This window comes from Acanthisitta chloris, unplaced genomic scaffold (genome assembly GCF_000695815.1).
Source record: "Acanthisitta chloris isolate BGI_N310 unplaced genomic scaffold, ASM69581v1 scaffold8315, whole genome shotgun sequence".
In the NCBI taxonomy this organism is placed as follows: domain Eukaryota; kingdom Metazoa; phylum Chordata; class Aves; order Passeriformes; family Acanthisittidae; genus Acanthisitta; species Acanthisitta chloris.
Window position 1 is genome coordinate 618 of NW_008673170.1, and position 12522 is coordinate 13139.

The 12522-nt window shown below is 44.1% G+C and overlaps 1 protein-coding gene across 1 annotated transcript in view; it reads left to right on the plus strand.

Moving 5' to 3' along the window:
• Positions 1-421: 421 nt before the first annotated feature.
• TBXAS1 (thromboxane A synthase 1 (platelet)) overlaps positions 422-12522 on the plus strand; it is a gene marked incomplete at its 5' end in the record, with an annotated part of 98956 nt that continues 86855 nt past the window's right edge. The window contains 3 exons of the mRNA XM_009074828.1: positions 422-538; positions 8427-8515; positions 11515-11663. Of these exons, the coding sequence (XP_009073076.1) occupies positions 422-538; positions 8427-8515; positions 11515-11663 (355 nt within the window). The remainder of the gene's footprint in view (positions 539-8426; positions 8516-11514; positions 11664-12522) is intronic.

Genomic DNA, 12522 nt, shown 5'->3' on the forward strand with positions numbered 1-12522 from the left:
AGAGCCATGTCCCCCACCAACACCCGCACGTGATGCATTGGCACTCATGTCACACGGAGAGGGAGTGTTGACAAGTCATCTTGCTAGTCACCTTATAAAGGAGGAAAGAAGCCAGGGTTCAGTGAAGGTGAACTGGCAATCTCAGGAGAACACCAGGAACAGCAGGACCAAACCAGTCTGAGCAGGGAGTTACTGGGCTGGCCTGGGGCTTTGACAAGTCTAAGAGGAAATGAGTGCAGTAACAGAGAAATTTTCTCCAGCCTCATCCGTATTTAACTTGGTGTTTGGGACTGATTCAAACCTCTCTCGTCATGGGACAGCAGTGCAAAGCCATGCATGGCCAATCTTTCTAAGTTTCAGAGTCTGGAATAACTCTAGTTGCATTTTTGCTAAAACTGAATTATGTTTTCTTTTGATGTAGAAGTCAAACTTGATTTCCAAGCCAATGCTTGATAGCATCCTTTGTCTCCGTGACGACAGATGGAAGTATGTGCGGAGCCTCCTGACCCCAGCCTTCAGCGACACCAAACTGAAAGAGGTAAGGTGCACACGGTGCTGCTTGAGTAATTTAGAAGACTTGTGCAGGCTTTATGTAGATCCTTACTAAGGACAGGTAAAAACTGCTGCTTTGTGCCAGGTTAGACCTGAAGAGCACATGCAGCGGAGCATACGTATGGCATGGTCCAGGTCATAGACTGGTGAAAGTCAGGGTAGCTCATCTGAGGATATGATTCTCTGTGTTCCTCTGTATAAGCCAGTTTGGCCGTGAAAGTGTAGCATACTCAGGAAGGACCCTACACCTTTCTTTCCTGCCCTGTTAGGAGAGAGCTAAGTACAGGGAAGGTTATTGCTCCCCATTGGAACATAGCTTTACATGATGTGCAGAGTCAGCAACTTCCATGTTAACACAGGAACTGCTGTCAGTCTATTTTCATTTCTCCATCCCCTTCCCCTCCCCTTCTGCTTTTATTCTTTAATCCTTTCATATAATAAAATAAGTCACTGGAACAGAATGTCTTTGCCAGATAAATACCTCGGACTGAAAATAAATGTTTCTGTGCTGACCTGCTGCTAATTTCCTACAAATGTATCAGCATTTGCTCAGCCACGGGAACCCATTACCCAGTCACAAAGCCCTGGTCCAGTGACACGATATCTCTTAATTAAATGCAGATAAATGATTGACTGGGTAAAGTCTTCTTTCAAGGTGGGAAAAAACCAACCAACCCCACAGCAAAAAAATCGCCTCTTTCTTTATGTGTTTTATTCTGAGAGGGAATCATGCCTCACTCTGGTGCCCAGTCTTGGGTTATAAAATTTTCCACTGGGCAGACGCCTGTGTTGTTTTGACATGCCGCTGTCGAAATCCACAGTAACATCTAAATGTGTCTGGCTCTCCCAGCTCTATAGACAGCAGTCGCTTAGCAACGCCGGCTGTCACCTCCTTATTATGGTAAATTCTAATTGGCCACTAGCCTGGCAGAGATGCTGATTAATCACGACTGACAATGCCATTGGTTATGCACCCCGACATTTGCTCTGTCACCGACTCCATCATGAAATTTTAGCCAGGCAAGGGTGGTTAAATATGCAAGCGATTAGTTGCACATGGCATGGTGGGGAGAGGAGAGTTTTGCATTTTCCGAGAGGAAATTAATCTGCCTTACTGCAGGTCATCAGCTCTTTGCTGCTGGACTGACAATAGATAACGCCATGCTCCCCTCAATTTGTAGAGAGCAACCTCTGCTGGCACCAGCCAGGCAGGCTGGGCTGAGGAGTATGGTGAGGGTGAGCAGGAGTCCTAGGTGTCCTGCTTTGGGGCTGGGTGTGCATGGGTTTGCCAGGTCTGACTGATCTGTGCGGACAGCAGGTCAGAGGAGGTGATTCTTCCCCTCTGCTCTGGTGAGACCCACCTGGAATACTGCACACAGGTCTGGGGCTCTCAGCATAAGAGGGACATGGAACTGTTGGAGCAAGTTCAGAAGAGGCCACAAATGTGCTAAGAGGACTGGAGCACCTCCCCTATGAGGACAGGCTGAGGAAGTTGGGGCTGTTCAGCCTGGAGAAGAGAAGATTGTGTGGAGACCTCAGAGCACTTTCCAGGATCTGAAGGGGCTCCAGGGAAGCTGCAGAGGGACTCTGTTAGGAGCTGCAGTGACAGGACAAGGGGCAATGGGTACAAATTGAAGGAGGGGAAATCTAGGCTCAACATTAGGAAAAAGCTTTTCCCTGTGAGGGTGGTGAGACACTGGCACAGGTTGCCCAGGGAGGCTGTGGCTGCCCCAACCCTGGCAGTGTTCACAGTCAGGTTGGATGAAGCTTTAAGCAACCTGCTCTGATGGGAGGTGTCCCTGCTCAGGGCAGGGGGTTAGGACTGGATGATCTCTAAGGTCCATTCCAAGCCCTAAAAGTCTATGATTCTCTAATTGTCAAACCAGGGTGGGAGGGGAAGTCATGGCACTCCCTTTGCAATGCATGATGGCGGAGCTGGAATGCAGAAGTAGCGGTAGGAGTTAGAGTGGAGGGCTGGCCAGTGCCTGGTAGCTGTGTCACATGCAATGACTGAGATCTTCATTTTCAGTCTGCTAATCAGCTTTCCCCATGCTGCCTCGTCCAAGCTCTGTGGAAGGTGTGCGATTGTGCATGCGCTCTGGGTGACCTGGAAATGGTCCCTTTCTCCTCCCAGTCTGCAGCAAGTGGGAAAAAGAAGAGCATGGCAGGTTTCTCTGAAAGGCTCAGCTTTGTTCCTGTCTTCCATGCCTTCACTAGAAGTCCATCTATTCCTGCACAGAGAGACACTTGCAGTAAGCCCAAGTGAGATCAAGAGCTGCTGTTGAACTATGCACTCCTCAGCCTTGCATTTAATTTTCTACCCAAAACCAGTAACAATCCTGGGATTTGAAGTTAATGCAACTTAAGTCCTTGCCCATGTGCCTTTCTTGCTGTTGCTTAATTTAGAAGCCATACCGACACTTCTCAAAGGAAATCAATGCTCATTAATTATGATCTCACTTTTTAACTCGCCCATATTTAGTACTCTCAGAACCTATGCAACAGCACAGAAGCATGTTCTAGTGTTGGCCATGCTACAGAGTATTCAGACTTATGTAGAAGACATCCTGTTTACAATAAACCCTTCCTCTCTACTTCAAAGGGTTACAAACAACATAGTTTTGGTGTTAGTTTATTGCATAAGAACCTGGATATGTTATTTTATACATATTTATATATACTACTAGACACATTCCTTACTTCTTCTCCCAAGACATTGATTCCTTTGCCACAGAGGTCTGAGCTCTGATAAAATCCCACACCAAAGTCTTCCTCTCTGTTCACTCTGGGTATCTGCCTTGTCTTTGTCCCTCTCAGGAAGCTCTCCCGTGATGCTAGAGACCGCAAACCTCACGGGTGTCTTTGGAGAGTGGTTCCCCTTGAGTACTGCAGCCCCTAGTGCCATTCCAAACACAGATTTGTCTGTTTGGATGCTCTGAGAGAACTGGGAGCTGTTAGCCTGTGACAGAGCAATAAATTTTAACAGCTCCTTGTGCTCCCCATAGCAATCACTTCAGACAAAAGATGCACAGAGGACAGAGAGTTGACTGTAGGTTCCTGATCCCTCCATTTCAGAAACACGAGAAAAGACAGTGTAAGGGCTAGCAAGAATGAGAAGCCAAGTCATCCACTCTTTGTCCTGGCTGCTGGAGGACCAGATCCAGGACAGAGCTAATGCACCTTGCTAAGGTTGAACCTGCAATGTCCCACAGAGGCACTTACCTGCTGTAGCTGTGAGCAGGGCCATGCTTTGCCCTTGTCACTCCACAGAAGTGGTGCAGTGTCACTGAGAAGTTCACTGAGCTGCAGGAACTTCCCCTTAGTTTGACAGAAGTCAACCACTAGTCACCAAATGATGAAAAGTTGCTCCCAGGAATTCTGAAGTTTTCAATGTTGCAGGCAATGAACTGAGGTCATAGAGCTGTTGGGGAGCCAACGTAGTGATTGCTGCATGTGTGCAGACAGTTGTTTTCAGAACATTTTTCAAGAGTTTCTGGCATCTTCTCCAGCTTTCTCTCTTTCTCTTTTCTCAGTCTCTCTTTAAAAGCTGTGCGCTGTTTCACTATTGCTTTTGTGGATTTCTGTATACTGACTGTTCTCCCTTTTAATTCTTTGTTTTTTCTAACAAGCATGTAAAGATTAGCAAAGTTCCACTCCAAGTGAAGGCAGGTTTGGCTCTGGATAGCATTACATATGAATACTACTGTAGTGGTGAGCAGAGCATAAAGCAATAGACTTCTGAGCCTGATTCTGCAGTAAGATTTGGTAGCATCCCATGTGAGATGCCACTGGATTTGGTGGCAGATCTGATAATGAGCTCATTCCAGTAAGACTCTGAATTAACCTCATAGTGCCATTGCTGTGGGAGGACTAAGAATGAGAAGTGAGACAGGAGACCCAAGAGGTTTCATTTCCAGCTCTGCTATCGACTGCCTGTGGATTATCTGACAGAAGATACTTAAATTCTCTGCACATAAACTACTTCTATCTGTTAATAATAATATCTATATATGATATAGACATAATATAATAATAATACCGATGACTGAAAGTTTATCCGAGATGTAATTCATAGAGAATTGGTGAATTATAATACCTGGAGGCTCTAGGTAAAAGAATAATTTCCCAGTGTTCCTGTCCTGCTCTCCTCAGCTATTCTGTACTGAAACAAGCTGACATGCTAGTGATCTTGCTGTACCAGTCTTGATTCCCTATTTAGTATTTCTTATTTTGGTCCTCTTCTTTTTGCTGTGGTGCCTGTGATGATCCTGCAATTCTGGACCCCCTGTCAGACTTGATAAATAGTTTTGCTCTCTTGTACAGCCAACACCAGCAGAAAACCTATTGATTTTTATTTATTCTGATGGTATTGCTGTAGTCGTGTCATCTCGTATCAGTATGCCAGGAATGCTCTCCTCCATCAACAAACCATTAAAACAAAGCTGAACACAAAAATCAAAGAAGAGAGCACAGAATGCAGCACTATCCTGAATAACTTGTGGAGTGGAGTTTGGGTTGAGGTGTTTTCATTCACGGGAAGGGAGACACAAAGCAAACTTGTGATAACATGGCAGAACAGTGCGGGAAAGTCCTCTAGTGTGACTCTCAGGCATGAGGATCTTTCATGTTCCACTATGACATAAGATCTGACAGTTCAACCATTAAGGTTTCCTTGATTTGCTCTTAGTCTGTGCACACTGGTCAAAGGCATTCTGGAAAAGTCTCTGGAAATGGCTGTTGTTATTGGTCAAAGCAAGTGTGCTCACCTGAGGCAAAGCCAGTCACTAATGTAACAGCTGATATGGAAAATGAGCTGCAGGTGAGTGTCTGGCTGAGTTGCTCACTTTGGTAGGGTATGCCCAGGAACCTCAGGGCCCCACTCTCAGGTGTTGGAAACAAATCCTTGCACAAAACATCTTCCTGACACACCACTCTTTTCCTGGTTTTGACAGAGACTTGAAATCTTGTACAGAAGCAATCGCTGTATTAGGGACGTACCATTTTCCTTCTCCTTCCTTTATATTTCTTTCTGTTTGTGGGACAAAAAGTCCAACGGAGTCTCTGTGTACTGTGTATGAGCAGTGACACCTCCAGTGTGTCTGTCTCCAGTGAATATGATCCAGCCTTCTACTTTTTCATTTGGGTGCTAAGAACAAGGGGAATACTGAATAAAAGAGGGGAAGCTAATGAATGCTGAGGGCCACATCTGACTAGAGGAACATGACTCTGATGCCTTTGAGCAGTGCAAACATCCACATTCACTGTGCATATGCAGAATTGGAAGCTAAGTGTTGTTAGGTGCCAAATAGCATATTGGCAGGATTTATGCAGCAAAGCCCCTGGCATGAAAACCCTAACCCCAAATGCTCTTCTTTGGCAAAAGGAAAGGAATTTTGACTCTGGGCTACTCTTACTATTAGATAACTGGCAGATCAAATATTTACAGGGACCATATTGTTTAGATTTTTCTTCATCCTGTTGCTCTCAGCCAATCTGAACACAGAGCAGCTGGGATTTGTTTACCCACCAAGACCTGAGTCTCAGGCAGGTTATGCAGGTTTTATCTTCTGGCTGGCAAATGAGAATGTATGGGAAGTCAGCAATACCCAAGATGGCGCAGATCAACATGTTTTTGGGCTGGTTTTCAGTGTTTGGTACAGTTCACATCCCCAAAACACTAGTTCATTTTTCTTGACCACTGGACAAAGAATTTAAGGTGTTAAGGGACTTGAGAATGTTTCAATCTGTGGTCTTCATAGTTCGCAATCTTGGACTAATTTATTGCCCCTGAGGGGAATAAAACCCCAAACCCAACCTAGGATAGCAGAGTATATATCCCCTGTAGTTCTCATGTGCACATAATTGTCTCATTCATATGAGTCTGTCTTATCATGCTAACAATAAATCAAATCCATGTGTCCTTCTCCCCATTTTCCTGGCTATATTTACTAATAAAAATGCCTTATGACTAGATGTGAATTGTAGCAGTATTTTGAAAGGCTGGTGGAATGTGGAGAGTGCAGAGGTGCTGAGGGATGCCCTGGCCAGACATGCATGTCCCTGACATCTCTGCCAGCTGCTGCAAAGCAATACCAGCCAGCTGGGTGGCTGCAGATCTGGTGATGTGGTGAAGAATACAAGAGAAAATAAGGCAGTAAAAGGAAAATTTGAAACGATCACCATCTGTTTAGGAAACATCATAGCTGTTAAAACAGTGATTTTCATTTTGTTCTTCTTGACTGGTTCAGTTCATTGGAGGGGCTGGACCCAGAGATTACAATGTGTTTCACCCTGGTTTGTTCTGTTGAACAGAAATGTGTTAATTTTGTTGAACCATTTGAGGAGGTGCTCACTGCAGGTACCTTCTTGGGAAAGCCAAATGGGGCAGAAAGCTGACACATAATATGGTGTGCACCTCCCAAACACATGACAGCTACTTTTACCAAATACTGATCTGGCTTCAGAATTGTCTTGTGAGACTGTGGCAAGGCCCAAGTCAATCTGGCTTCGAAATGAAATTCCTCCGATATAGGCACAGGACCTCGAGAGCAGCTAGACACATTCTTGATTCAGACTTCTGCCTTTGGAAAACATGTTGGATGCTCCCATGTTGGCCTTTTGACTGCTTATAGTCTTGCCCATGTGTTAGGATGGCAGTGTGCCTGTGCACAAAGTGTTATGCCAGTTTCATAGAGGTAGAAGTGCCAAGCAAAATGGACTTGGCTGGGCAGGCTGCACAGCTCTCAGAGTGTGCTGCAAGGCTGCAGTAAGTCTTTTTTGGTAACAAGAATGTCAGGGGAGTAGGACAAGTCTGTTCTCATGTTTGTTGACATCCTTATGCTGAAGGAGCATGTTCAGGAAGGAAGGGCAGGTTTCTGTGTGTGTGTCTGCTCATGCTTGGCATAATTGTTGAGGCAAGACTGTGGTATGAAGTTGCAGGCTGTAAGGATCTCTTGGCAGTCTGTATGGGAAAGAGCCATAGGGCATAGAGTCACAGCTGGATTGCTCCTACAGCCTTCCTCTGCCCCTCAAGGTGGTGTAATTGAGGAAGCGTCTGATGCCTTTCATATGCAAAAAGTTCAAGGGAAGGAAAGGTAAGGAGAAAGAAGGAAGGAAGGAAGGAAGACTGATTTTAATGAGGTGTTGAAGGTTGCCTGTTACAGTTTCCATGAAGCCCTGAAGAGGAGCCTTGCACTGTTAGCCACAGCTAGGCTATGGCTAAGTCTCCCTAACCATCATGTGTCAATGCTTGGAAAGAACCATCAGTTGAATAAAATCACATGAATGTCTGTCTAATCATCACTGCAGAAAACCCTTTCCTCAGGTAGCAATAGCAGTTTGCCCTCAACACCCTGTGATGGTATACATGGTGCTTTTCTAATGTGTGTCAAATCCTTCAAACTGAGTGACAGCAGGACAGAAGTGCTGGGCCTCTGGTGCCAATACCGCTACAGGATTTGGGGACTTTGGAAAATACTGCTCCTTCTGCCCTGGAGTGTGTATAACTCAAATATGGATTGTGATAAATCATCAGCTGGAATGGGGAAGGATTGAAAGAACAGGGGATGTTTTTGTTTGGTAGTTCTCTCTGTATATAGCCAAGGTGGGCAAGGCCCATACGCCTGGTGGATGACAGGACCTCTGGTGTTTGGGCCCAGAGCTGCCAAGGGCATCCCTGTAATGCGTGGATTTACTTTTAGCCTCAGTGCCAGCCTTTCATCTTAGCTGTGCCAAAGTGCCAAACCACACCTGCAGAGGAACCTGAGCATCTATCCCACTCACCATGCCATTTGAAATGATTATTTTTGTGTGCTTGGGTGGGTTTTTCTCTGAACATTTCAATGTTTTTCACAGCACAATGTGTTCCTTTCCAGGTGACACCGCTAATAAACCAGGCCTGTGACGTCCTGCTGTGTAACTTGAAAGTCTATGCAGATTCTGGCAAAGCTTTTGACATCCAGAGGTATGTTCAACATGCCAGAAATTAGTAGCAGATTTTAAAAAAGAAACAAAATCAATAGCAGCAGTTATTCTAAATATGCACTTACTGTGTAAAAGTATACTGTATTTTTTCCTCCCTCATTTTCCAAGTGGAAGTCATAGTTTTACAGAGGATGTGTCTGATAGATGCCTTTTCTTTCTGGGGGCAGCCATTGCATGCTTGGAAAGTAATTCTGGTAAAGCATCTGATATGTCTCTAGCTGTTGTTTACTGAAGTTTTAGCAGCTGGAAGCAGAAAGGAAGGCTCCATCAGTCCCTGTCCAGTCTCTTCTCTGCAGACTGCCAATAATCTGCAAATCTAGGAACTGAACTAGTTAGTATCAGATCTCTCTAGTCCATCACGTTCTTGCTTTTCTTGTATGAGGTTTTTTGAGCACTTCATCATTCATAGAATCAACTGGGTTGGAAGAGACCTCCAGGATCATTAAGTTCAACCCTACCGTGGTTACTAGACCATGGCACTAAGTGTCACATCCTGTCTCATCTTAAAAACTTCCAGGGATGGTGAATCCACTACCTCCCTGGGCAGCCCATTCCAGTGCCTGATCACTCTCTCCATAAAAAATCCTAATATCCAACCTAGACCTCCCCTGGCAAAGCTTGAGTTTGTGCCTACCACATTCTTGACAGCCCTGTCCTGGCTCGCTGTCCTGCTGTGAGCCGATGGGATTGGTGTTGTGGTTTAATCCCAGCCAGCAGCCAAGAACCACACAGCTGCTCACACTCCCTCCTCACTCCTTTTCCCCCCCAACCCAGAGGAATGGGAAGGAGAAAATAAAATAAATTACATAGGTTGAGATAAGAACAGTTTAATAATAAAGAGCAGAATGAGCTAAAGTGCTAATGGATAATAGAAAGAAAATGAAAGGAAAAAACCCAGCAAAACAAAATCAGTGATGCACAGTACAACTGCTCACCACCCGCGGACCGGCGCAACCCTGAACCTCCCCCCGGATCGGCCCTTCTGCCGATAGACTAGGCATGATGTGCCATGGTGGGGAATATCCCTTTGGCTAGTTCAGCTCACCTGTCCCAGCTATGCTCCCTCCCAGTTTCTCTTTTGTAGCTTCTCACTGGCAGAGCATAAGACATGAGAAAGAAAACTTCCTTGATTTAGGATAAACACAACTTAGTAGAAACCAAAACATCAGTATGCTATCAACAGTATTCTCACTCTGAATGAGTGAGAATAACACTGCACTATACTAGCTACTGAGAGGAAAAAAAGAAATTAACTCCATCCTGGCTGAAACCAGCACAAGTGACATTATGATATTTTCCACATTGAGCTTTCTCTCATTTGTTGTGCATTTAATAGCCTGTTATCTCTTTTATTGCTCTTTCATCAGAGACGTTCACTGGACTGTTCACCACACTGTGATACTTAGCCACAGTTCGTTCATCTCTTGCAGGCACATGTGTATGTGCACAGCGATCTTGTTATTAAACACCCAGAGAGATGCTGTGAAACCTCAAGGCACATTACACCTAGCCTAGTCCTCTGATGAAAATTGACCTTTCAAGTCCTTCCAGACTTTTCCTTTTTTCCCATTTCTCCTTTGTCTTTGCCTGGTCTTTTAGCTATTGATCCATTATAGGGTTTCACCTCTCAAGAGACTCTTTGGAAAAGACCTTTTGAGAGTATAAATGAATGATGTTGACCATCTCAGAACATGATCTTCCAGCTGTCTTACCATCATACCATTTTCAGCAGGTTTGACATTTGTAGATGTGATTCTCATTCCACTGCAGTTCCATGGAATTCCTCAGGAACTGTTTTTTGGATGTAAATGCCCTGCCTGCACCCTCTTTTCATCTTGTACATTAGGTGCCTTTAGCTCTTTTGTATGTTGCCAACACCTCAAAATGTAGTTTTTACATTTTCCAGTACCTTGGAGAGGGAGGTGATTGAGTCCTTCTGACACCAATGTAATTAATTTTGTTTATTTATTTTAAATTTCTCATGATGCTTTTTTTTTCTCACATTTGTAAGAATTGAAGAACAAAAGAAGTTACTTAACTTTGCAGTATCTTATCCCTCAGACCTGCTCTGGTGTCATCAGAATGACAGGACCCAAAAGTTATAGTTTACAAACACTTCTTCACAGTATATAGACAGGATGTCATGGGCCTGACTATGTCCTTCTCTTCACACCTGCTCACTCAAGTTAGAACACCAGAGATTGGTATTAGCCTTCTGTAAGGGATCACAGAAGAACAGCCATTGTAGACTTGTCTGCAGATCAAAAGAATCAGATTTCAAGGACATTTTACATTCTCAGTCCACTTATCTCAAAACTAAATGGAACTGCTAAAACGCAGCCCAAAAATACAGATGTGGAGACAACTGGATAGAGGGTCAGATGTGCAGGGAGAGATCAAGAAGTTCCTAGATCATGGTACACAGGTGATTTGCAGTTCTCAGGGCACTGCCTACTCCTCTGCAGAGACAGAGTCCACTCAGTGTCAGTTCCTCATGTTTGACCATGGATTTACATTTCACAGAGGTGTCAGGAAGAAGGAAATCCTCGAACACCTTAATTTTACTTAAGCACCTTTTGTCTCTGGCAGTTTAGGCTGGACTACTAGTACATGTGGGTTTAGCAGTTTAAAATGAAGAGTGCTCTCTTATTAGGATGCATACTGAGAAAATGTTTCTGAGTCTCTGATGTATTACCTTTGATTTCTAGGTAATAAATTAAATTGTTTATTTTTTATAAATTTTTAGTGGAATCTTTGAGCTACATGAAAAGAAGATCACTTTGTAGGTGGAGAGGAGGTGACTACTATCAGGCATCAGCATTTTTCTGATGATGGAAAAATCTCTTGTTGGCAAAGCTCAAATCCAAAAGCAAAAAACAAATCCGTGACACAAATTAATGCTGTGTGATATTTGAGAAGCAAGATATTAGTGGATATGTGATTTGTAGCTAATGAGTTATCATTCTCAACTCGATGCAGGTGTTATAACTGCTTCACTCTGGATGTTGTTGGCAGCGTCGCTTTCGGTACTGAGGTGGATTCTCAGAAGAATCCTGATGATCCCTTTGTTAAGAACTGCAGAACCTTCTTTGAAATGTCTTTGTTTAAGCCTCTCCTCATTCTAACTCGTGAGTATAGCCTACATTTTTCTCCTTCCTATGGCAGTTTTCTAAGAGTCATTCTCAAATTGCAAAACATGCTGAAGCAGGAAGACTTATAGGAGACTTTATTTCGGAGGCCAAATACACCCTTGAGATTTCCACCATATTCTCCACAGCTCTTGTCACCATTAGTGAAACTTACTCCAGAAACTGAGAGTCTGGGAACACAATACTCTGGGCTGATCTGAGAGGAAAGTTTCTGGGACCTGTAGTTTCTACACTTCTCACTAAAACAGAGTAACTGCCCTTTGGAACCTAAGCCTAAAGATTTTGTGCACTTAGTTTGCTTGGTGAGGATTGAAATTCCATCCCTTAACAACATTAACAACCCACTGAAGACAAGAGCTGGAGGAGCATGAGCAGATAGTGTAAGTCCAGCAGGATCCTGGTTGATGGCTCTACAGAATGAAAGTAACAAGTGTTGTGGAGAGAATGCATTTATTTTCAGGTTAATAGGTATGGAATGCAAGAATGGTTTGTAAAACCATTTAGTTCTAGGGCATGAAACAGTCTCCATGCTGTCGTGTCAAGTCAAGAGCAGTAAGAACCGGAGCTGGGGAAGCCACAGCATAATCAAGGTTTTTGAGGTTTTATCACCTTGCTGTCTAGATCTGCATACAATAGTGTCAGGTGGCACAGTGGAAAAGTTTCCTGTGCCCATCTGATCCTGCTGGCACTACAGATTGCACCTGCACTCACAGTGCATGAGCTGTTTCCTTCTGGAGCTGTGTATCCAAAATGTCCTGGGGTTAATGTTTAACCTGATTGTGAAATATGATTCATGACCAATTTCTTAAGGGACAGAAATGTGCCCCTAGATGTCTAA